General features: G+C 43.6%; 2 protein-coding genes across 3 annotated transcripts in view; both read left to right on the top strand.

Moving 5' to 3' along the window:
• The window catches only part of LOC107379349 (cohesin subunit SA-1), a 48,735-nt gene extending 31,330 nt beyond the window's left edge, over window positions 1-17,405 (top strand). Inside the window, exons 26-32 of the mRNA XM_015950067.3 lie at window positions 14,485-14,618; window positions 14,810-14,932; window positions 15,374-15,549; window positions 15,650-15,842; window positions 16,380-16,481; window positions 16,571-16,658; window positions 16,857-17,405. Coding sequence (XP_015805553.1) covers window positions 14,485-14,618; window positions 14,810-14,932; window positions 15,374-15,549; window positions 15,650-15,842; window positions 16,380-16,481; window positions 16,571-16,658; window positions 16,857-16,907 — 867 coding nt within the window. The 3' untranslated portion in view covers window positions 16,908-17,405. The remainder of the gene's footprint in view (window positions 1-14,484; window positions 14,619-14,809; window positions 14,933-15,373; window positions 15,550-15,649; window positions 15,843-16,379; window positions 16,482-16,570; window positions 16,659-16,856) is intronic.
• Window positions 17,406-17,629: 224 nt separating this feature from the next.
• On the top strand, window positions 17,630-24,781 carry mcm7 (minichromosome maintenance complex component 7). Of its 2 annotated transcripts, none has more exons than XM_015950080.3 (15): window positions 17,630-17,771; window positions 19,443-19,522; window positions 19,747-19,911; window positions 20,013-20,137; window positions 20,210-20,390; window positions 20,467-20,604; window positions 20,682-20,831; window positions 20,937-21,051; window positions 21,142-21,273; window positions 21,727-21,810; window positions 21,892-22,103; window positions 22,179-22,444; window positions 22,548-22,716; window positions 23,549-23,658; window positions 24,022-24,781. In XM_015950080.3, the coding sequence occupies exons 1-15, from the start codon at window positions 17,741-17,743 to the stop codon at window positions 24,245-24,247; spliced, it is 2,184 nt and encodes a 727-aa protein (XP_015805566.1). In that variant the 5' UTR covers window positions 17,630-17,740; the 3' UTR covers window positions 24,248-24,781. The 2 variants fall into 2 exon arrangements, with proteins under 2 accessions (XP_015805566.1, XP_015805573.1); XM_015950087.3 differs by lacking the exon at window positions 17,630-17,771 and adding an exon at window positions 18,171-18,963.
• The last annotated feature ends 15 nt before the right edge of the window (window positions 24,782-24,796 follow it).

The following is a 24,796-nucleotide window of genomic DNA, read 5'->3' on the forward strand; positions in this document are numbered from 1 at the left end:
GAACAATATTAATTTTAAAGCCATCGGTGACTAAAGCACAGATTATTCAAAAAATTTTATTTAACATCTTGTTCATTCAACATATTTGATTATTTCAATATATAAGTTGTAAAGTCACGTAGGAACTTCGAGGAAGTTGACTTTTATTTAGAGTGAGGTTACAGCAGTCTGACTCCTGCTTGAGGCCTTGAGCAAGGATGTTATGGCTTTTTGCAGTAACAAGAACTGGCAAAACTTTGTTTTGGATTCAGAGGACAGACAGATGGTGTTTTTCTGTCTGCAAATGAAAAGTTAATTTCTGGTCATTTTATTGATGAAAATTTGACCACTGGTTCATCACACGTATTTTAAAGAAAAATTCAAATGCTTTATGAATGAAGAGAAGTTGCTTTTTTAAGTAAGCATATTGTTATAGCTCTAAGATGCGGGTGACAACAGAGACAAACAACCACAGCCATGATAATAGCCATAGCAGTGCCATGAAAATTAAATTAAAATAGAAAGATGACCAAATGTGCTGTCAGCTCAAGCATCGGGTAACTCGACACAAGGTTTCTGCCCGACAAATATGAGTTTGTAAATTGATCTGCTTTCCTTTAAAAGCCATCTTCTAGGGCTGCAGCTAATCGAATATTTATGTAATCGAGTACTCTATCAAAACTTTTATCGATTAATCGAGTACTCTAATAAATTACCCTTTTGTGTTTGTAAACCATTATATCAGAAAGCATGTTATAAAATATGAAAGACCTCTTAAAATGAGCAAGCAAGTGCCAGTGATTCTTCAAGTTTTATTCAAAATTAGTTTTCTAAACTTCAGCATTTCAACTTTACTTCACAGTAAACAAATGCCTGTGCAAAAAGTAAGTAAACAACCTGAGCCTGAAAAAACTAGAAGGATAACTGTTGAAGTAGCGCTGCGAGCCGCTGCGGCTCAAACAGCACTAGAACCACTCACGGCGCATGCGCAAACATGGCTCGCCAGCTGTTAAACTATTAACAAACGCTGTTTTAATTTCTACACTTTTTTTTCTCACACAATAACAAGAATTGTCGAGAAAGCATGTTTGCCGTAGTTATGTCAAATTATACTGATCACAAAACATTTATTTATTTTCTTTCGTTTTCCTCCACCACTCTCATAAATACCTGTGTCCTCCTGCAGCAACCCCGAGGGACAACAGACATCAATAACACAACAAAAGTCAGACGTGTTGTGTAAAAACTAGGGATGCACCGATCAGGTTTTTTGCTGCCGATCACCGATACCGATATCAAAGAATGCTGATCACCGATACCGATCACGTGGATTGGCCAGAAATTTTCTACAACGTTATAATGAGTGCTACAAACTACATAATCTGGGAATAAAGGAAATGTAACCTGATCTAAAATGGTCTGCATTAGGGTTGTCACGGTGTGAAAATTTAACCTCACGGTTAATGTGACCAAAATTACCACGGTTTTCGGTATTATTGTGGTATTTTTTTAAACGTGTTACATTTTCACACAATTAAATAAACCCTGTATGTCAGGAAATATTGTCCTCAGTTTGTGTCTAAATTTTGCCTAAAATGTGTTATTTTGTAATTATGTTGTTTATTTGTTTACATTTTTTCCCTTTAGTCTATAAAATACCAATATTTGCCCATAACTTCTTATTTTATGTCTGTTTGATGTCATCATTTTAAAAATATTAGATCAGATGATACTCAGTACTCAAGTAGCCTTCTAATCAGATACTTTTTTACCCTTACTTGAGTAATAAACCCTATATCAGGAACGTATTGTCCTCGGTTTGTGTTCCAGTGAGCTTTGCAGATTTGAGAAAATGTCATCAGGCAGTAATCATTGTTAAATTCATAATTATTCTCGGAGAGAGACCAACTCTTATCTGCCCCTGGGAGCCCCGTAATGCATAGCATCAGTTCAACATGGGGGTGTCCGCGACACGGTTTATATGCAGGTAGCGGCGCTGCGGCTGCTTTATGTAGCGACTCGTTGCATTCTCCCTCAACCCAAATCCTCGGATCACGCATTTTAGCTAAAACGCTAACGTTAGCTTGCCTTGCGTTGACTGTAGAGTTGTGGGTGATGGTCACACAGATGTGTCATGAGATTTGAAGCGTTGCTGCCTTTCCCAGACACTTTTTCTGCACGTGCTGCAAACAGGATAGCCGTCTTCTATCAACTGTCCCTCGGCATTCTTCAAACATCCAAAAAATGCCCGTACTTCCCACTTTGTCTTCTTTGAGGGATAATAAATGTCCTGAGTGCTGCCGTCTCCTCCTTTGGCCATTATTTCAGCTTTAGCTTCAACAAAGTTTTGGTTGTAAACATCAAAGCGCGCATGTGCCGCCGGCAACTTCAGCAGATGATACGGTGGCTGGTAAGGGTCACCGCGCCTACACCGCAGGCACGGTAAACCCACCGAGATAATTTTTTTTTTTAAACAAGACCGTTATTATTATTGTCAACTTTTTTTTACCGGGGTTTACCGCTACACCGGTTACCGTGACAACCCTACTGATCGGTCTGCTTTGATCTTTTTTGAAAACTCCGATCAAAACCGATAGGGGCGCTATCGGCCGATTGGGATCAAATGCAGATCCATCGGTGCATCCCTAGTAAAAACTGCTATTTTTAGCACATTTTTAGGTCCGACGTGTTGCTACTGTATAGAATGAGTCGTTTACATGTTACTTTATGAACCATAAAATGTGAGATTCCATAGAAATATGAAAAATCAATCTGATGGATCTTTGACTATTTTAACCAGAAGATCGGAACGTTTTATTGCAGGGATTAAGCAACACTTCGTATTAACCCAGAGGAAAGAGAGAGAGTCAGGTTTAAAATAGTTAAGAAATTTATTTCCACACAATTTAAACAAGACTAAATTAAGCACTCTGCGTACTGATGGACTAAGGTGGAGTGAGACGTAACATGATGATGGTGTGTGTGTGTGTGTGTGTGGGATGTTATTCAGAACCAGTGGATCTGGAAAAGCAGTTAGTTCTGAGTGGGAGTAAATGTTTCGCTCTAAACTTTAGTAGATTTATAACACACATGAAACGCCATCTGTCGGTCTACATACCCAGGGGAAGCCTCCGTTCAGATCCAGAATGCCGAGGTCCTTGTGGACCCTCTTTGGTACCGAAGCTGGTAGAAAAGCAGCTTTGCCGACCAAACTAGTCTTGGAATGCTTCCAGGTGACGACAGGTTATCACTGGCGTCCCTGAGACCCTGAAGGGGTCGTGAGGTTCAGCTTTTATTCTGAAGGAACCGTTGCGGTCAGGTGTCACTTGCAACAGATTTTATCCAGCTTGTCTGAGGTTCTTTATGGCTGAAGAGGAATCCGGATGGCCTGTCCGAGATTTCTTTAGAACGCTTGAACTAACTAAAAGGTGGCGTGGGATAGTTTTTATAATTGTCATATTTTGGTTTACTGGCGAATCAGAATTTGACATGCAAAAAGAAGGTTTATACAAACACCACAGAAAACCATGCCTGGCCCCAGAAACGAAGGTTCTGATTGGGTGAGACAAAAGGAAATGTTTCATGTGACTTTTAACATTACGTGTCTTTAGTGTCTAGTGCAAATGTCCAAGATTATAATAACTTGTAAAATACTACTGATCGCAGGATTATAATATCAAGTAATAAACATTGTAATTTCACAGATTGATTGAACATTGGGCTCACATTATTATTGGTAATTAACAACGTTGTTGATTATGTATTTATCAAAATAGTTCTTGTCTTCGCTGGTAGAGGTGAAGCAGTTCAGATGAGCAGAGTGCATGAAAGACCTTGGCCATTATCTCGTAGATTAGGCTGTCAGAGACTTTATGTCTCTGCTCGAGCAGACACGGCAGATCATGACCTTTAGGTCGAAACAGGACATTCATGACGCTACACTACCAGACGCACAGTATGAGCTGAAACTGAGTGCTACAAATTAAAAAGTCGCACAATGTCCGCAGAATATATAGCAGACCTCCGAGTCTGCATGCAGAAATGGCATTTACATGTGCTGCACACCGACATATATATTGGACAATGGGTTTCCATAGTCTCCGATAACACGTTTTTGAGGCTAAATGGGAGGTGGCCACCACCGCCATTTTGACCGTGTCACAGGTTCCGTTAAGCCCAGACAATTCCATAAAAGGGAAGAGAGGTGGAGCTGAGGGTGGGGCTGTAAGGCTGGGATCGACTGACGACACCCGGTCGAACTAGCTACAAGCTAACCTGAAGCTAACCCAAAGCTAACGCGGAGGTGGGAGCTAAGCTAACGGGGGTAGCAACCTAGCTACAACCGGAGTTAATTGTGCACAACACCAGAGCTTCTGAGTCAGAGATACGCCGGGCTGACCGCTGGGTAAAACCGGGTGGAACACAGAGGTCTCCCGAGAGCTCCACAAGCCGGCAGCCCGCAAAGCAGACAAGCGCCGCTTGATTACATAATCATCGTTCCTGATGACTGAGAGTAAGAGTAAGATGGCGCTTGCGCGCGGTCACGCTGCGAGCTGCTCGTCCTCTTTACGCACTGATACCTTGCTTTTTATTGGTTTTTATTGGCATTTTATTGGCTTTTATGCACTTTTCTTGTCGCTGATCCCTTTTTTGAATGGTGTGGATCCTCTGCTGACATATGATCGAGCTGCACTGCTGAGGCTTCGTCCTTCCGTTGATGTAGCCGGCAGCGCGCGCTGGGAACCGGGCTGTGCGAGCTGTGAACCTCACGGACGATGCTGCTGGTTGAACTGCCCGCGTGCTCTCTCCACCCAAGCCGTGATGTGTCGGCCCTCTGTCCGCCCCAGCTCGAGAAGGAAGCATCGGAGAAGACAAGGAAAGAGAGGTAGCCGGCGCGTGAGACGTCGGCCTGGATCCCTGAACAAGCGGCTGGCCCGATCCAGCCCAGCTTCTGACCCGATGGTTCCGAGATGTCTCCTGGATTACTCGGCGCCCTGCTCAGGGAACTCGGCCGGCTCTGAGGGTGAACCGGCACTGCGCCACGGCCGATCGGCTCGAAGATCTCGCCAGACTGGGGTTTGCTGGGAGAATCTGCGCTCGGTTACGGGCACAGAGTTAGAGGGGACTGGGTCCGTGCGCGATCTCAGTGCTGCAGCCCCGCTGCAGACCCGGTTTGGTTTGGTCAATGCCAGGCCTGTGCTGAACAAAACTTTTATTCTTCGTGACTTTTTTATTCAGCATGACTTGGGTTTTCTCTGCATCTGTGAGTCCTGGATCCCGTTTGGTGACATAAGTTTCCTACTCGAGCTCATACCACCTGGCTGCTCGTGTTTTAATATCCCCAGGTCACGGGGCAGAGGTGGAGGGCTGGTTGTTGTTTTTAAATCCAGCTTTCCTTGTAAACAGCTTACACCCACCATGTCATTTTCTTCCTTTGAACTGTGCTTATTTGAACTGTGCATCTCCCCCCGCCTGCTCGTCGTGCTGATTTATCGCCCTCCAAAGACTGACTCTAACTTCCTTAATGATTTCTGTGATCTTGTGGCAGACTGCATCCTAAAATATGACTATGTCCTATTTTTTGGTGATTTTAACATCCATATCTGCTGTCCTGACAATGTGCTTGCTAAAGGTTTTTTTAATTTGCTAGATTCATTCAATCTAACTCAATGGGTATCATCCCCAACTCATGCCAGGGGTCACACCCTGGACCTGGTTATCTCTTATGGTCTACCCGTCATGAACCTTGTGACTTTGCCTCCTGTGTTCTCTGACCACTCTCCAATACTCTGTGATGTTACATTGCCATGTCCTGTCCCTGTGTGTGAAGCTCCCGCTACTAGGTTCAGAGCCCTGGATGCAGAAACTATTTCAAAGTTTGTGGACTGTATGTGTGTAAGGTTAGAGACCTTTAACCCAGATCCATCTAACGTTGATCACTATTCACAACACTTTGATTTACTTTGTAATCAGGTCCTGGACGTGGTTGCCCCTCTCAAACTGTGCAAGTCTCGACCTAGGAGGGAGCCTTGGCTATCTGATGTCACACAGGCTTGCAGGCGGGCGTGTAGATCCTCTGAGAGAAAGTGGAAAAAGGATGGCCTACAGGTCTCGCGTGAGTTGTTCAGAGTATCTCTGGTTGCTTATCAGGATGCAGTGAGGGCCGCCAGAATGGCCTATTTTGCAGACACCATTGAGACAAACTCCAATAATCCTAAGATTCTCTACAAAACGCTAAACTCAGTTCTGGTGTATCAGGAGCCTAGCTCCATGTCTCCTACAGCTGCTGGAAACTCTGAAGCTTTTCACAAATTCTTTGTTGATAAACTGTCGGGCATTAGAGCAGCTATTTCAGGTAACTCTGTTGACCCTGTTCCAGTTCATCCATTACCACCCACCCTGAGCTCCCTCAATACAGTTTCATACTCTGAGCTGAGTAAGCTAGTTGCGAGACAGAAGCCATCTGGCTCTCCACTTGACGTTCTGCCGCCTCGTCTCTGGAAGGCTGCCTTTCCGTGCCTTGGCCCTTCACTTGGTCAGATTATCAATGGGAGCCTCAGCACAGGTGTTGTCCCAGCTGCTTTGAAAGCAGCAGTTATTCGGCCGACCCTGACGAAACCTGGTGCTGAAGTCTCTGTGATAGAAAATTACCGGCCTATCTCTACCCTGCCCTTTACATCAAAACTGCTTGAGAAAGTCGTTTATCAGCAGCTGGTCTCACATTTAGCTGACTCTGATCTGTTTGAGGTTTTCCAATCAGGGTTCAGGTCTGGCCATAGCACAGAGTCTGCTCTACTGAGGGTCCTAAATGACATCTACCTATCACTAGATCAGGGAACATCTGTGCTGCTTCTGTTGTTAGACCTGACAGCAACCTTCGACACAGTTGACCACGCGATTCTACTCGATCGCTTGGAACGATGGGTTGGGATCAAAGGGTCAGCTCTGGATTGGATTAGATCGTATCTCCAAAACAGGACATTCTGTGTTAAACTGGGTGATGTTTTTTCTTCTTGGGAGGGGCTCCGCTGGGGGGTCCCGCAGGGGTCGATCCTTGGTCCACTTTTGTTTGCAATTCATCTGCTTCCTCTGGGGTTAATCTTTTGTAAACATGGCCTATCATTCCATCTCTATGCTGACGATTGCCAGATTTACTCTCCATTGTGTCAGGAGAAAGGTCACTCTATTCAGTCCTTTGTCTCCTGTGTTAATGAGGTGAAGTCTTGGCTAATGTCCAACTATCTACATCTGAATGAGGGAAAGACAGAGCTCATTGTTTTTCACCCCAACAGCAGGAATGTGGATCGTTATGCTGATCTTGGCCCTCTTTCTCCCTACTCAAAACCAGTTGTTACCAGTTTGGGGGTGAAACTTTATGTAGGACTTAAATTTGATGCTCACATCAATTCTGTGATCCGGTCCAGTTTCTTTCACCTGAGACGCCTTGCTAAAATCAAGCCTATGCTGTCGAGAGCCCACCTGGAGCGGGTACTGCATGCCTTTGTTATTTCTCGGCTTGACTACTGCAACTCTCTCTATCCAGGGTTGTGTCAGTCATCACTGTGTCGCCTACAGGTTGTGCAGAACAGCGCTGCCAGGTTCCTGACTGGGACCAGGAAACGGGACCACATCAGTCCGGTTCTGGCCTCTCTGCACTGGCTTCCGATTTGCTATCGCTCACAATTCAAAATACTCGTCTTTGTTTATCATTTCTTCCAGGGTGGTGGTCCCCCCTATCTGGCCACTCTCCTGAACAAACATTCCCCATCACGTGCTCTGCGCTCCTCTGACCAAGGCCTGCTCGCTGTCCCTCGGTCTAGGTGTCGTACCCGTGGGGACCGGGCTTTCTCAGTCCTAGCACCTTTACTCTGGAACCAGTTGCCACCCTCAGTTAGGCTGTCCCCTTCTCTGCCAGTCTTTAAACACACCTCCTCCGCTTGGCGTTTCCAGAACATGTTTGATTTTGGCCCTCTTTTATGTTGAATCCATTCCACAGTTTTCATTGGTACACTCAATCCATCCACTCAATCCAAATGTGTTTCACACATTTGTCCTTTACCAGAATGTTTCATCTATCTTGTAATTTCCATTTTGTGTTTTGTAATTTGTATTTTGTAATTTGAATTTCTTTTATTGTTGATTTATTCAATATATTTACATACAACTGTACAATGTTCAGCGCTTTGGGCTTCCTGACAGGGTTGCGGAAGGCACTTTATAAATAAAGCTTTGATTGATTGCGATCTGAAATGCGCAGAGCTGCCGCTGGGGAGAACCGGGTGGAAACGTTTCCATCCCAGAGCTCCACAAGCTGGCAGCCCGCGCAGCAGACAGAAGCCGCGATCAGACAGAGATGTGCAGAGCTGCGGGGAGGGGAGAACCGGGTGGAAAACATCGGTCTCCCGAGAGCTCCACAAGCCGATAGTCGGAACCCAGCTCCACCAACATGTTATATTTCAACCCATTTTCTAAAGTGCAGCATAATGCTAAATGCACTGGGTTTTACCCTATTACATTTAAATTTCATGGTTAAACGGTACATGTTACAATCTAAGCTCAGCTCGGCAGTGACCTAAAACACATAAATATAATTTTACTTACCAAAAAAATGAAGTGGAGACTCCTTGGACGCTCTATTAGTGCAATTAATGCCACAGCAAGTCATTTTGTCCAACAATTGCACAAATAATATCCAAAAAAGAATACACAAACAGAGACTCTAAGTCCTGGAGCAGTTTCCAAGCCAGACCGAGGCTCTACTGAGGCCTTTCCACAGAGCTGTGGTCACGTGTGTCGGATGCTCATTAATTATACAGAATTTTAGGCTTTTAATACACTTAAACAGAAGAGTGAGAAAAAAAATCACCCCCCTCAGAGTTGTCATGAGTGTAAACTAGATAATTTAAACGAAAAACATGTTTTGGTACCAGGCTGTAAACATGTTTATTTCTGCTGTGAAATTGGTATTTTTAACATGGGAGTCAATGAGGATTTGCTCGCTTCTGACACCAGCCCCCAGCGGATGAGGGTGGAACTGCAATTTTTGGTACTTCTGGGTTGGACTCAATTTTTGAGCCGCATTGTGGGGGCTTGGTGTTGCAGCATCGAGGATGTGGTGTTGTGGTGGGCTAAATCCATTTCACAGTATTTACACTACGTTTTCCTCCTTACGAAGTGAAAAATGGTCCCACACCTTTGACATTTTCTGTCTTTTTCGCACTCCACTGGGGTCCACGTTGTCCGCCATGGCTTAAGAGAAAGTTAAGTTACATTCACTACTCGCATGTGCATTCAGTGCAGTGTGTATGTGCGTCACTTATTTCGGTCCGGGTGAAACGTGACTACGGGTGATTGCAAAGCCATGAATTAATTAAACATGAATTAAATGAAGCCTCGAGGCAGAGAATTTGACTCGAGGCTTTTTTGTACTCAAATTATTCGAGGTACTCGAGGAATCATTTCAGCCCTACCATCTTCCACTTTAAACCCATCTAAGCATTTTTGAATAGCTTGACCTATATAAGTACTTTGAATGAAATTATGACCGAGTTCTGATTCTAAAAACATGTTTTGTTGCCTACTAGTGAGTTTCTTGTGACCTGCTTGAAAAACAACGCCTACTGGTAAAAAAAAAACTGAATTGGCGTAGGAGGGAGAAGTCATTTGCTTCATTAGTGGCTGTTTACATGGAGCTTTACCAAGAGATGTCACCAGAATTGGAGCAAGAATTTGCCCACAACTTTGGTGCTGAAGGCCTACAACCATATAATTTTGAGCCAACTGCGACACCTAATGTTGGCATTCGTGAGAGGGATTATTTAAATGGTGTTAGACGAGATATTGAGTCGTGGGAAAGTCAAAATGCACACGGACTGGGCAACGTGAACTGGTAAGTGAATTTTCAAAACACAGTTTTATTTACAAGTAAGAAGTTGCCTAATGTCATTAAATGTGTATAAACACTGCTATATAAAACATAGGGACAGGGAAGTTTACGAAGTTAAGCAGCTGGAGTGCTTACTATTTTAATGATCATACTACCAAGTAGTTCTTTTAATTCAGCTATAGGCTGGCATACCACACATTTAAAAATCAACATGGGCCCATAAATCTGCAGTAAAATGAGTAAGGACATGTTATTTATGAAAATGAAATGTGTTGTAATTTGTATAAAGACTGAACAACAAATTTTTGGTTTTCATAGAACAAATGTAATGTCTCTAGGGTTGTCACGGTATGAAAATTTAACCTCACGGTTATTGTGACCAAAATTATCACGGTTTTCGGTATTATCGCGGTATTTTTTAAACGGTGTTGCATATGTTCAGAAAGCATTGATAGTCCTGTTCTACACAAACTGAAATAGTTTTGAAAAGGTTTAACAGTGTTTATTAAACCTAAAATAACACAAAGCCTTAGCAAAAGTGCAACTTTTCACAAGTAAAGGAACAAATAGCTTCTTTTTCTGGAACATGTGCCAGTAGTCAGTGCAGGTTTAAATGATACAAATCCAAACATTCGAAACATAAACAATATGTAAACAAATCAAAGAAACACCACTTGTTTTCTCATATACTTGTTTTCTTCATTATCAAAATGAAAATCTAAAACTCCAGTCCACACTTGACTTGAGCACTGTACAAGTCAACCTTAAAAAAATATGTATTTAAAATAAATAGCCACTTTAAACAAATTACTAAAATAACTACTACACTATGTAATCAAATCCAAACGTTCAAGTATAAATGGCATTGAATAAGTAAACAAATCAATGACAAGGAACTAATTGTATATTTCTCTTCATCATCAACAAATAAGATGCTTCATCCAGCAACAGGGTGTCCGTGACACGGTTTAAATGCTGGCAGAGGACGCTGCGGCTGCAGTATATGGTGGCTCGTTGCATTCTCCGTCAACCAGATGTCCTCGCGTCATGCATTTAAGCTAAAATGCTAATGTTATCTTACCTTGCACTGGCTGTAGAGACGTGGGTGATGGTCACGCAGATGTGCCATGAGATTTGAAGTGTTGCTGCCTTTTGCAGACACTTGTTTCCTGCACGTTCTGCAAACGGGATAGCCGTCTTCTATTAACTGTCCCTCAGCATTTTTCAGAAATCCAAAATATGCCCATACTTCCGATTTAGTCTTCTTTGAGGGCTGATGGATGTCCTGGGCGCTGCCGTCTCCTCCTTCGGCCATTATTTCAGCTTCAAAGTTTTGGTGCCGTTGCAAACTAAAAAGTGCGTGTGCGCGCCGCGGGAACTTCAGCTGAAGCGACGGTGGCTGGTAAGGGTCACCGCGCTTAAACCGCGGCCACGGTAAACCCACCGAGATAATTTAGGTTTTTAAAAACTGGACGGTTATTTTTATTGTCAACCTTTTTACCGGGGTTTACCGCTATACCGGTTACCGTGACAACCCTAAATGTCTCAAACAATAAATTTAGTGTCAAGGATAACTAGCAATATTACCTTACTATTGATTCTTCCATTTTTCTTTTGACATCTTGACATTTTACATACATACTTTATTAACACAATCATACATTCTTACAAACCTTATCTACAATGATACATCAACCAAACTAGTAAAGCTCAAGCACATCTCTGAAACTTTTGTTCTCAAATGTAGGGGTGAGAAACAACATTAGTGAAATGTATACATAAATGGCATAGTATAATATAGTACAGTGTATGTATAAATATATATAGAATAGAATATTTAAAAGTAATAGAAATAACTTTGAAAAGCAATAAGCTTCTTAGGTGAGGAGATCATCTTTTTTACAATGTTTACATTATATTACACTACAGGCACTATTGCTATGTAGCCTACAGGCAGATGATCCAATGAGTACATGGCATCATTGGGTGACACATCTGCAAGCCTCTGCCATCATGTGTGGTGAACGCCATCAGAGCAGCCTTTCCAGATGAAGATGGCCAGCACTGAGGTTTCCACTGCCCTGATCTGGACTAGTGTAGTAACTGTAAAAAAAATGTAAGTCAATGTTTGCATGAACGGATAAAAAATATTAAAATTATGAAAGTACTTGTTGCTTGGTTTTTAATGATTATTAACATTATTACACACACACACACACACACACAAACAATTGACTACAGATATATTTGTCCAGTGTAAATAAAAGCTACATAAATGTACATGTGCTGAAAATACTGTACTGTTCAATAGCTTCATTCTTGTCCACTCTAACAAATGGCTGTCAGTAGTCCAGGATCAGCTGATTTGATTCCAGATTTTGCACTGCTTAGTCTTAATGGGTTGTTGGCAGAGGCATCCTGGAGCCGGCTATTAATTGCTGTGGCATAGTCTGTAATTGTAGTCCTTTAAATATGATGAACATGCATGTAAAATTATGCATCCACACATATTTCTAAATGCATATAGGAAATAATTTACCATATGTTGGTTCCACTTTCACAGGCTGCAAGGACCAGCCACCTTTCTTAAAACAAGGGGAACGCACATCTTACCTTTCCAGACCCTTCTTGGTTCTGCCCGTTCCCCTGTTACTGTTGCTGTTGTAATATAGCGCTGACAACTACAGTCTGAAATGTTTTAACATTTTTCGATAATGTTTGTAACTGCATAATACAAATAAGTATGAAAGAATGAAAAAATGAATGCAAGTCAATGGGCTAAAAAACGCTATTTTCTAATCCGCTTGTTTTGTGCCATGGATTTCACATATGATGTCCGTGAATTTTAAAGACGCATTTTGATACCAAGAACGCGCTTATTTTCGAACCGAGGTAAATGCTATTTTAGGTTTTATGTCAAAATAAGTCCAGGGCACAAATGCGCATCACGAAAGTGATGTCATCGAACTAGACACGGATAAAACCGAGCGAAAAGGACTGTAAGTTCAGCAAACTTCCCACGAGAGGAAAAAAACCACCATATATCTGGCCATTTGGTAAGTAGCAGCTACTTTAGGGGAGAGGAGATTATGTGGTGACGTCACATAAGCGACGTGCCATTTTCTGATTTGTAGTCATGCTAATTACAAACTTTTACAAGCTGAAAAATCTCAAAGTATGTGTCAGGCATGGTCGAAACACCCATCATTGGTTTCATTTAAATTGCAGTACAACATATGTGTGATCCAGGGAGTAAGGCAAAGCGGATTAGAAAATAGTGTTTTTAGCACCATTGACTTACATTAATGTTTTTGTTCTTCCGGGGACCCATGAGCTGACCGGAAAGGTAGGAGACTTAGGTTCCCTATTGCTGTAAAGACACTGACACTACAGTGTATACTTCTCAAAAAAATAGCATATTGTGATAAAGTTCATTATTTTCTGTAATGTACTGATAAACATTAGACTTTCATATAAGATTCATTACACACAATTGAAGTAGCTCAAGCCTTTTATTGTTTATAATATTGATGATTTTGGCGTACAGCTCATGAAAACCCAAAATTCCTGTCTCAAAAAATTAGCATATTTCATCCGACCAATAAAAGAAAAGTGTTTTTAATACAAAAAAAGTCAACCTTCAAATAATTATGTTCAGTTATGCACTCAATACTTGGTCGGGAATCCTTTTGCAGAAACGACTGCTTCAATGTGGCGTGGCATGGAGGCCATCAGCCTGTGGCACTGCTGAGGTGTTATGGAGGCCCAGGATGCTTTGATAGCAGCCTTAAGCTCATCCAGAGTGTTGGGTCTTGCGTCTCTGAACTTTCTCCACAATATCCCACAGATTCTCTATGGGGTTCAGGTCAGGAGAGTTGGCAGGCCAATTGAGCACAGTAATACCAGGGTCAGTAAACCCTTTACCAGTGGTTTTGGCACTGTGAGCAGGTGCCAGGTCGTGCTGAAAAAGGAAGTCTTCATCTCCATAAAGCTTTTCAGCAGATGGAAGCATCAAGTGCTCCAAAATCTCCTGATAGCTAGCTGCATTGACCCTGCCCTTGATAAAACACAGTGGGTCAACACCAGCAGGTGACAGTGCACCCAGACCATCACTGACTGTGGGTACTTGACACTGGACTTCAGGCATTTTGGCATTTCCCTCTGCCCAGTCTTCCTCCAGACTCTGAATGACATGAAAATTTTGCTTTCATCTGAAAAAAGGCTTGAACTACTTCAGTTGTGTGTAATGAATCTAATATATATGAAAGTCTAATGTTTATCAGTACATTACAGAAAATAATGAACTTCATCACAATATGCTAATTTTTTGAGAAGGACCTGTAGTCGTTGACTATGCAATTTGCTTGGGTCCTTATATAGGAAGCTCTTTACTGATTGGCTTAATTGGCTTATTCGAATGTTAACTTTGTGAAGTGCCTTGAGACGACTTGTCGCTATATAAATAAACTGAAATTGAATTTTTTCCTATGAAGTCCATTTTTTCCGAGAAATATTAGAATTGAATCAACCTGAGAGCCCCTGACGTTATATCACAAAAACACTTCCTGGTTCCATTCATGAGGTAACGTGTTGATGAGAAGTCGTGTTTGTGTGTTCAGCTGTTTTCAGAGATGCTTACGGAGTGCCAAAACCAGCAGGAGATCGCTGAGATTAAAGAGCTGGCCAAGAAGCTCGCTCTGAGCTTTGGCATTGATCTTCGTCGAGTCCGCAAACCGCTGGTGGCCTTGCACACGTTAGTAACACATTTCATCTACTTGTACCCCACCAACCCACTGTGACCATTGTAATTGGCTTTAATTACTATTATAACGAAACTTTCAAGTAAATGTTTTCTAAATGGTCTAGTCTTAAATCTATAAAGTTGTTACACAAGTATTGTAACGAAAGCTGTAACAAGTTACTTTTATTATCGTTTACTATCAGAGATGGTATACGGTTTGCATTTCGGAGCATGCAAGGAGAAGAGGGGGAGCATCCAAATGTGGCCTTTTTGGAAATCCTCAGCGAGTTCAGTTTCAAGTTGCTTCTTCAAGACCGCGCCCAGCTGTGAGAAACAGACACACACATCATCACATGAGGCCTGTTGCACAGTGGATGTTTTGATTTGAGTTGGTGTGTTAATGGGGGCTGCATTCTACTCCTGTAGATGTTCTGTGGAAATTCTGATAGAGCTTCTAAATGGAATGCATCTCTTGTTAAAACACCTGTACCTTCTCTAATCAAATGTCTGTGATGAAACGAGTCTAAAACAGTTTTTAAGATAGATGTTTGAGACACATTAATCAGTTAATCTCTTTTGAAAAATAATCACTAGATGTATCTGTTACTGGATTAAGTGATTTTAAAGAATATTGCTTCTGTTTTGTTGCATTGTATGTTTAATAATCAGATTTTATTATCCTTTATAGTTAATTAAAACTGAACTTAAAATGTAAACAAAGGTTTCCTTGGTCTTGGTCCCTTTCCTGCCTCTTACATCCCTCCCAGAGCTGAGTTTGTGAAAACAGAGTGTCCGAGTGCTGCCCTCTCCTGGCCACCAGTTAAACTGTACCAGCGTTCTTTGGAGTCTCACTCCAGGACCAAAGAGCCAGGGGAGAGAGGAGGCCACAGAGTCTCCTCACACGATACGCCTGTAGTCACAGGCAAAAAGACCACTGCTCGAGGTGAAAATTTGTTAAGTTGTCTGCTGATTTACAGCTGGGCTTCTTGAACAAGGTGCTTTAAATACGGTCAGTTTGTTGTGGTGACTTCTGTGTCTTCTAGGTTCATCATCCAGCACAGCCAGAGGGTCCTGGTTGGAGAGCAGCAGCATCCATAGCCAGCTTCTCAATCCAGCCCTCACCTCAACCGCGCAGAAACAGCCAGCCAAGTCGCCACGTTTGAACAGGCCCAGAGCTGCGCTGTCTGATGCTGGTAGTGGTGTAACTGAGCAGGACTCAGAGGAAGAGTTCTCCAGGTCCGCTGGGTTTTATCATTGCTGCATCTGCTGCCTTTCAGAGTTTTGGAAACAGTTGATGAACATTTTAAATCAAATATTATGTTTGTCTGTCCACAAAATAAATCAATGTCAGCATTGAATTAGTTAAGTCGCTGACAACAGTTGAGATATAACTGAGCATTACAGATTTTTTTATAAGTATTAAATCGTCAGTTAGTCTACAGGAATAACAAAGTATAGACGGGGCACACACAGGGCGACAGTGGCACAGAAGTGCTCACCCTGTAATCGGAAGGTTGCAGGTTTGAGCCCTGCTTAGTCCATCGCTGTGTCCTTGGGCAAGACATTTAACCCACCTTGCCTGCTGGTGGTGGTCGGAGGGACCGGTGGTGCCTGTGTATGGCACTCGCCTGTGTCTGTGCCCCAGGGCAGCTTTGGCTTCACACCAGCAGCGTGTGAATGGGTGAATGACTGATTGTGTTGTAAAGTGCCTTGGGGGGGACTCTAGAAGGTGCTATATCAAATACAGACCATTTACCTTGTGATGTTCACTAGGTCACAGATGCCTAATGTGAGGCCCACCAAGCAAGGAACAGCCTCTTCCTCCCAGTCTGCACCCCCTCACGAGCAGGAGGATCTGAATTCCCACCTCACCATGTAAGACTGGTCTAGAACTAAAGGGAAGATGGTTTTTGTGAATAACGTTTTAACTCTTAAACAAGCTAATTAATCTGTTTGCCACTTAGGCTTTCTCTGATAGAGGATGACATTTCAGAAGAAGAGGAGCCTGAGATTGAAGATTATGAAAGTGACCTGGAGTCTGGATACACACTGGTAAAACAGCAATACTGATAGATCTTAGCTTTAGTAATTTAGGATTGATTTGGATAAAGGAAAACTTTGAAGATCTGAGTTCAATTGGGATTTGTGGAGTTATAATACAGTCTGAAGACTTGATTTAAAACTATGTGAATAAAATAATTGTATTCCTGGTAAGATTAAACAGTCAGTCTCTCCATTTTCCCCCTAAAGCCCTCAACACGCCACACCTCTGCCAGTTTCCTGGATGAGCTCTTTGAGTGATGTACTGGAACGCTTCCACCATTTTCAGATGCCATTTTTATGTTATCAGTGTTTGAAGTATTTGCATGAATTGAAATCTCAGCCACCTGTTCATCCCTGTGACTACATCTTTATCTTCATGTTATCTGACTTGCTGCAGTTTGCCATTAAATGATTGAATTGTTAATGTTCTGATGAAAAGCAAAAACTGATATTAAAAATGTTTAGTACAGTTATCCGAATGAAAGCTAAAGCTACCTATTTTGAACACATTTTTGCTTTGTTGATGTGTTTTTTATATAATTGTTCATAAAAAGTGAAGTATTATCGGTTCGAAGTCTGTAATAAAATGGAAAAGCGAGTTAGTGGTGACAATTCATTCCAAAATTGATCATCATTTTACTCCGTTTTTGAGACACTTTTGATGAGTGTTTCAAAGCAGCCTGTGTCTGCATGCACTCTGCTGTTAACGTGTTGAGTTGTTTGTGTGTAACATACAATAAATAACACCCATTGTGATGAGTTGTGTTGTCTTTAGAACATTTCGCGCCATTAGTGGAAAACCCCGGCGGAAGTTTTCATAACCATGTGACACGCAGCTTCCTGCGATTTTCGCGCCACCAAAACGTCCCGCCCATACTTCGTGAAAGATGCGACGTGATTTGCTGCTGGCCGAGGAGAGTGGCGCCAGTTTCTACTCTTGAGACCGGGAGAAGTTCTGGCTGCATGTGAATGAATTCAAGTCTCCGGTGCAAGAAATTTGCTAAACTCTTAAGTAAAAACCTCGTTTAGGTACGTGGGCACCTCAAGATCTCGTTTTCAAGTTATTCGCCTGAACATCAACGTGTGCTGCCATGGCTCGTAAAGATTATCTGGCAGAGAAAGGTAAATAGTTGTCTGTGTGTGTCAGTAACAGCATGGGTGGTAGCAACAGGTTGGACTGAAAGTCTTAATAAATGTTACCTATATGAAGTATGTGTCTTTCAGAGTTGAATTACATGTTCATGTCCTGTTTCAGTAGTTTACGTCACTAGCGTTTTTAAATATTGCCATTTGAGTTAGATAGAAAATTACCATTTTAAATATGTGTACGAATATGCGTCATTTAGCAGCGATGTAATGGAAGTACTAGTTAAGTATTTCACAGTGAGTTTGTTAACGTTGGGTCGTCGGTAACCAGTTTAGCGTTGTCTGCTCTTTACTACCCGGTGACCCGGATGGATCCTTAAACAAAGGAAACAGGCGCCACTGTGCAAGCACATCCGGGAACGCGCACACTATCAAGACGTGTAGAGTACATAAGTAGTCAAGGAACGAGTGCAGACAGTCGGACCTTTCAAAAACTACTTTTGCAAAGTTATACTCTATGCTGTCGACGTGTGTCGGTGTAAAATAAAATGATTTAGTTTAGGGGTAATCTATGTGGTCGGGAAGTAAAGGAAAATCCTTCACCCAACTATGTTGTACTTTTTGTCAAGTGTCCGTTAACGCACCGTCTGGGCTATATTTTGATTTTACAGGGTTGAACAGTGCTGTTAGCTTTTTCGTTACTAGCTAAAATGAATTTTAATACTGATATTTGCTTCCAGCTTATTCGTTTTCAGCATAAACGATTATAGCTTTGGTTTATGTTGATCACTCACATGGGTTTGGAAGGGCTCTGTAGCAATATGTGGTGTATTAATGAATCGTATACACGCGTAGTTCCTGAACGTAGTCGTGTTCCGAGTCTAATTCAGCGAACGCACTAACCAGCAGCAATTTCTTAGTCGTCATAAACGTCTCGTGGTAAGCATTAAGCAAACCTCCTCTCGCCGCTTAGTGATTCTGTCATCAGGACATTAGAAAAGGCAGCGCAGCTGCTGCGTTCACAACTCTAAGCTAACCTGGGCTAATGTTAAAAAATGGCTGGCCACGGTTTGAAAACAACAACCGGGACTGGTTCTAGGAGCGGAGGAATCGCGGAGGGATATCTCCAGTGACTGGGCACAAAAGCCATGTGCTGCTTTGTTTACAATAACATCCTCGAACATGGAAATAACCCCACGACGCAGCAAATTTCCTCTACGGCGGTAAAGTAAGTGGAATATTAAGTTCAGTTCGAAGGCTTGTTCCGTCGCCCGTGGCGCCTAGTTAAATATCGTTGGTAGTTGTGGCTCCTTCGAGAAGTGAGGGGGGATATTTACCAGAGGAAGGGGAAAAAAGGACCGAACTGAGCGCGCCTGTTGTGTTTACGTTCCCACCCCGGGGCCATACGCTGCGTAGTACTTGTTATTTCACTCTAAAACTAGGAGACGAGACTCACATGAGCGACATTCGCTCCATGTTGAGCCCCAGTGACAGTTTATGTTGAACTGTAGCAATAGTGACTCATCGAGATTACAGGATGCCGTGTTACTCAACAAAGGGGGGCTCGTCGTAGGACAACAAACTAGCTCCCAGTGTGCAGGCCCTCTGCTGTTGGGTTTAATACTGCTATTTTAGGAAAGGGACATATGTGAACGTGGCCTTTTTATTTAGTCTTGTAAAGTGGAGCTGTTGTGTTTTTGTTTTCAGAGAAGTGCAAAAGGTTTCTGCAGGAGTTTTACACGGAGGATGACGATGGGAAGAAGGTGTTCAAATATGGAGTGCAACTTGTGAGTATAGTGAATGCTTTTTACGGAAAGAGGTTTTGTGATGTAATTCTGTTTATCTTCCTGCTTTGACAACTAGTTTGTGTTTTGTAACTAGGTTGTTTCTTTTTTGTCTCGTCGTTCTATATCGTAGTCATTTGTTGTTGTTTTTTTGTTTTTTTTTCTCACAAAAGCACATGTGTAATTGTTTTCTGAAGCTTGACTAATTATTTGTTTTGTGTGTTCAGGTGCAGCTGGCCCACCGGGAGAAGGTGTCCCTGGTTGTTGAGCTGGAAGATGTGGCTGAGGAAGACCCAGATCTGGTTGAGAGTATCTGTGAGAATGCAAAACGCTACACAAACCTGTTTGCTGACGCCATACACGAGCTGCTGCCAGAATACAAGGAAAGAGATGTATGTAGATCTTAGTTTTGAGTACATTTTTTAAATCCGCTTCCAGTGCATTTCAGATTTTTTATCTGAAGGAATTCTAAAAAGATACATTTTGTGCTTAGATTGTGGCCAAAGATTCCCTGGACGTGTACATTGAGCACAGGCTGATGATGGAGCAAAGGGGTCGTGATCCGGCCGACACCAGAGATCCACATAACCAGTACCCACCTGAGCTCATGAGGAGATTGTGAGTAGAACCAGATTCGTAATTTTCCTTGTGTGTTGGGGCTTTTTTCACTATAGTGGCTTGTTTCTGCAGTGAGCTCTACTTCAAGTCTTCCAGCACCTCAAAACCCAAAGTGGTGCGTGATATCCGGGCTGACAGCATTGGCCATCTGGTCACAGTCCGAGGCATCGTGACCCGCGCCACCGAGGTCAAACCGATGATGGCTGTAGCTACGTACACGTGTGACCAGTGTGGTGCTGAAACCTACCAACCAGTAAGATCTGGTAAAACCACTCAAGTTTTGATGTAAGATTATTATCCTCATGATGTCCTCCTCATGCACCCACCAGATCCAGTCCCCCACCTTTATGCCTCTGGTCATGTGTCCCAGTCAAGAGTGTGTCACCAACAAATCTGGAGGACGACTCTACCTGCAGACCAGAGGGTCCAAGTTTGTGAAGTTCCAGGAGCTACGGATTCAGGAGCACGTGAGGGACCTTTCTTTTGGTGTTGTCTTTGTTGTAGAGTACTCGTTTCTTTATTTGTTTTCTCTGATCTTCTGCAGAGTGACCAGGTGCCTGTTGGTAATATTCCAAGGAGCATGACTGTGTATGCTCGTGGTGAAAACACACGTCTGGCTCAGCCCGGAGACCACGTAGCCATCGTGGGAATCTTCCTCCCTTTGCTTCGTACCGGCTTCAGCCAGGCTGTGCAGGTAATTTGTGTTTCAGCTGCCTTCACTTACCCGGGTAGCTGTATGTTACCTGCCTGACTTAAGTATTAAAACTACTCAAATATCTTCTCATTTGGATGTTTTCAGGGACTTTTGTCAGAAACCTTCCTGGAGGCTCACAGCATCACTTTGATGAACAAGTCAGAGGACGACGAGCTCGGCAACGAGGAGCTGACCGACATGGAGCTGCGCAGCATCACAGGTCTCAATCTGTCTAGGACTCTGGTGCGGTTCAACTAGCACGCATGTGCTGTGGTTTCGGATCAACTAAATGAAAGCCTTTCTGTTTCAGAGGAAGGGTTTTATGAGAAGCTGGCTGGCTCGATAGCACCAGAGATCTACGGGCACGAGGATGTTAAGAAAGCTCTGCTGCTGCTGCTGGTGGGGGGCGTGGAACAGGCTCCCAAAGGCATGAAGATCAGAGGTGAGCTCAAACACTCGACTTTGGCTTTTGTCTGAATGGAATTGGTAAAATGTCAATTTTCTCAAAGTAGGGCGAAGCGGCCTGAAGTCAGTATTACAGAATATTGAGTTCTCCATGATGATGGCAAATGGACGATAACGACATGTATGCACAGAAACATTAGTCGTCCACTAGACGGGGCTGTCACGTGTCTTACAGTGAGTCGCGTTGTCATGTGACTTGAGGTGGTACAGCTCCCTAAAGTGACATGAACGTGGCCAACCTACACACCTTATCATTTCTTTTATTATCAAGATGGGAAAAACGATATTGATTACTCAGAAAGTTCAATAATGATACGTTTTTGATTTATCTCCCAACACTGTTTCAATGTAATTTATTCAGTCTGTTTAATTTGAAGCTTTACTTTTTAATAACGTAATAATTGCACCTCTTCATGAAATATCTCTGAAGGCAACATCAACATCTGTCTGATGGGAGACCCTGGAGTGGCCAAGTCCCAGCTGCTGTCCTACATTGACCGACTGGCTCCTCGAAGTAAGTTTTTAGGTTTTATTTGTTTAGATCTTGTTGTTTTATTGACCTGACTTTAAAACTTGTTTCCTTTGTGGTTTTCAGGCCAGTATACGACAGGTCGGGGGTCGTCTGGAGTCGGGTTGACCGCTGCGGTGATGCGTGACCCTCTGACCGGTGAAATGACTTTGGAGGGTGGAGCCCTGGTGCTAGCTGACCAGGGTGTCTGCTGCATTGATGAGTTTGATAAGATGGCAGATGCTGATCGAACAGCCATCCACGAGGTGATGGAGCAGCAAACCATCTCCATTGCTAAGGTATGACCTGCTGCAGTGATCAGTCTACGCACTTTTAACATCCCGACTAATGCTGCTGGTGTTTCTGCGCTGCAGGCCGGCATCATGACCTCCCTCAACGCACGTTGTTCTATTCTGGCTGCAGCCAACCCGGCATACGGTCGCTACAACCCTCGTAAAAGCATCGAGCAGAACATTCAGCTGCCGGCCGCTCTGCTCTCCCGGTTTGATCTGCTCTGGCTCATCCAGGACAAACCCGACGCTGATGCTGACCTGCGTCTGGCTCAGCACATCACCTACGTCCACCAGCACTCCCGCCAGCCGCCCACTCACTTCACCCCCATCGACATGAAACTCATGAGGTATTTCTACACGTTTGTCATAATTCAAGTAGCTTACCTATTACGGTGAGACTTTTTACGGTGTTTTCCTCCTGATAACGTCTACACGTGTTGTTTCCTTCAGGCGTTACATAGCTCTGTGTAAGAAGCGTCAGCCCGTTGTGCCGGAGTCACTGGCAGATTACATCACCGCTGCTTACGTAGAGATGAGGAAAGAAGCTCGAGTCAGCAAAGACACCACCTTCACCTCAGCACGTACCCTCCTCTCCATCCTCCGCCTGTCCACGGCCCTGGTGAGAACTCTTACTGTGCAACCCTCAAATCAAAGTTTTCCACATTTTGCCAGCTGTGATCAGTTTAGATGGTGACAGGAACTGTGAGGGTTTAGAAATGGTAAAGTAAACTTTCACGGACAGCTCCGTGTGTGATAAAGTGCTTACAGTGCAGGTAGTGATAACCTGGTCTACTGCAGTGTGAGCACTTGCTTCCCACGCTGAACCGACTCTTCAGGCTGACTGAACCTAACGGGGGGGGGGGGGGGGGGTGTCTCTGCCTCTGGTTGTCAAAAGTGCTGTTTGTGCAGGTAGCAGTCATCCACCTACTGCAAAACCAGCACTTCAGGTAAACAAGCAGGCAATGTGCTGCACACCACCGTCCACAAGGGGGCACTCTCAGCAGCAGGGATGTCGCACGATCACAGCTGCTCTTCAGTTTAGTATTCATGTTCTGTTTGATACAAAGAAATGTACAAGTGGGATTGATTGTTTCTAATCCTGGTCAGCTTTGCAGGGTGGGCAGTCAGCCTGTGTGCATTAGGACCAGCTGTGCAAACCCATGCAAAACTGACTATGACGAGAACTGTCAACACAAGCTTCTACATGTAGAGTAGATTGAAAAGACTCATTCATCTCGTGTGGTTTAGTTTTTAACCTGTGGAGAGACTAGCTGGTTTTGAGAGGCGGAGACTTGAGCAATTGCCGGCCATTCCAGAGGGCATTGCACTTGTCTCGGTCTGACAGTGCCGGCACATCGCAGCCTACCTTCTTACATGACTCCAGTCGGATATTTGTGTGTGTTTATGTACAACTGCCATCATCACCACACTTTGTCCATGCCTGCCATCAGGCCCGGCTTCGCATGATGGACACTGTGGAGAAGGAGGATGTGAACGAGGCTATGCGGCTGATGGAGATGTCGAAGGACTCGCTGCAGGCTGACAAATCCAGCACCACCAGGTTAGTGTGTGTGTGTGTGTGTGTGTGTGTGGGGGGGGGGTCATCTAGGCACCCTGAGCCTAACACGAGGGAACCGGATGTTAAACCCAGAATTCCCTTTTATGGGTTTCTTGTGTTTGCTGAATATGCAGTAGCTGCTCTGCAGGAAGCTGTAAAACATGACTGGTGTTTTATAGAGCTTGGTTCACACGGCAGCATGTTCACTTTGGTCATTAGTTGGTGCTTCAAGCAGCAGGCCTTCCATGCACAAAACTCTTCTGTTTTTTTTTATTTGGAAAACAAACTTTTCTTGGCAGTTTGGTTCCTAATGCCTCTAATCAGCGTCTGATTGGTTTGTCCTGATTCTGACCTCCTCCCTTGCAGGGCGCAGCGTCCAGCTGATGTCATCTTCTCTCTGGTGCGGGAGCTCGCCACTGAGGGCACGATCGGCCGTGGCGGGGCAGGCGGTGTGGTTCGCATGTCTGAAGCTGAGCAGCGTTGCATCTCTCGTGGCTTCACGCCCGCTCAGTTCCAGGAGGCTCTGGAGGAGTATGAGGAGTTAAATGTGTGGCAGATCAACCAGGCCCGCAGCCGCATCACCTTCGTATGAACACACCTGGACACGCTTCGCCCCAGCCATCGACTAGAGCTCTCTTTATTTCTGCATCATGTCTTTTGTAACCCAAGTTGGGCAGAACGCAGACTTCCTCTCAATACCTGGACATGATGAAAAATCCTGTTCCTGACTGGTTTCCTGTTAATTAATGGATTTCTTGTAAATATTTGTCAGAGCACATCATTGTGTAACCCTCCCACTGTCCTAATGGGTGTGAGGTCCACGTGGCAGGGGTGAGGACTGAGCACCACCTCACCCCTGCCACATGGACCCAAGGGATAAACCATCAACCCTGCTTAATGGTCAACTTTCTTCGCGGGGTCACACCCATTAGGACAGTGGGAAGGTTAATCTGCAGTTCAGTGGGGTAAAGCATCAGTTTATCAGTGAGAGTTCTTGTACATTGTGTTTGTAATGAGATGTTGATGTTGAACCTTGTATTAGTTATAATAAATGCTTCAGTAATAAACATCACTGTCAGTTTGGCTCCTGGTGTCATGAGAAGTTGTAATAAAAATGAACTTGTCATCTGTTGTATAATTG

The sequence above is a fragment of the Nothobranchius furzeri genome, chromosome 1 (assembly GCF_043380555.1).
Source record: "Nothobranchius furzeri strain GRZ-AD chromosome 1, NfurGRZ-RIMD1, whole genome shotgun sequence".
Taxonomy (NCBI): Eukaryota; Metazoa; Chordata; class Actinopteri; order Cyprinodontiformes; family Nothobranchiidae; genus Nothobranchius; species Nothobranchius furzeri.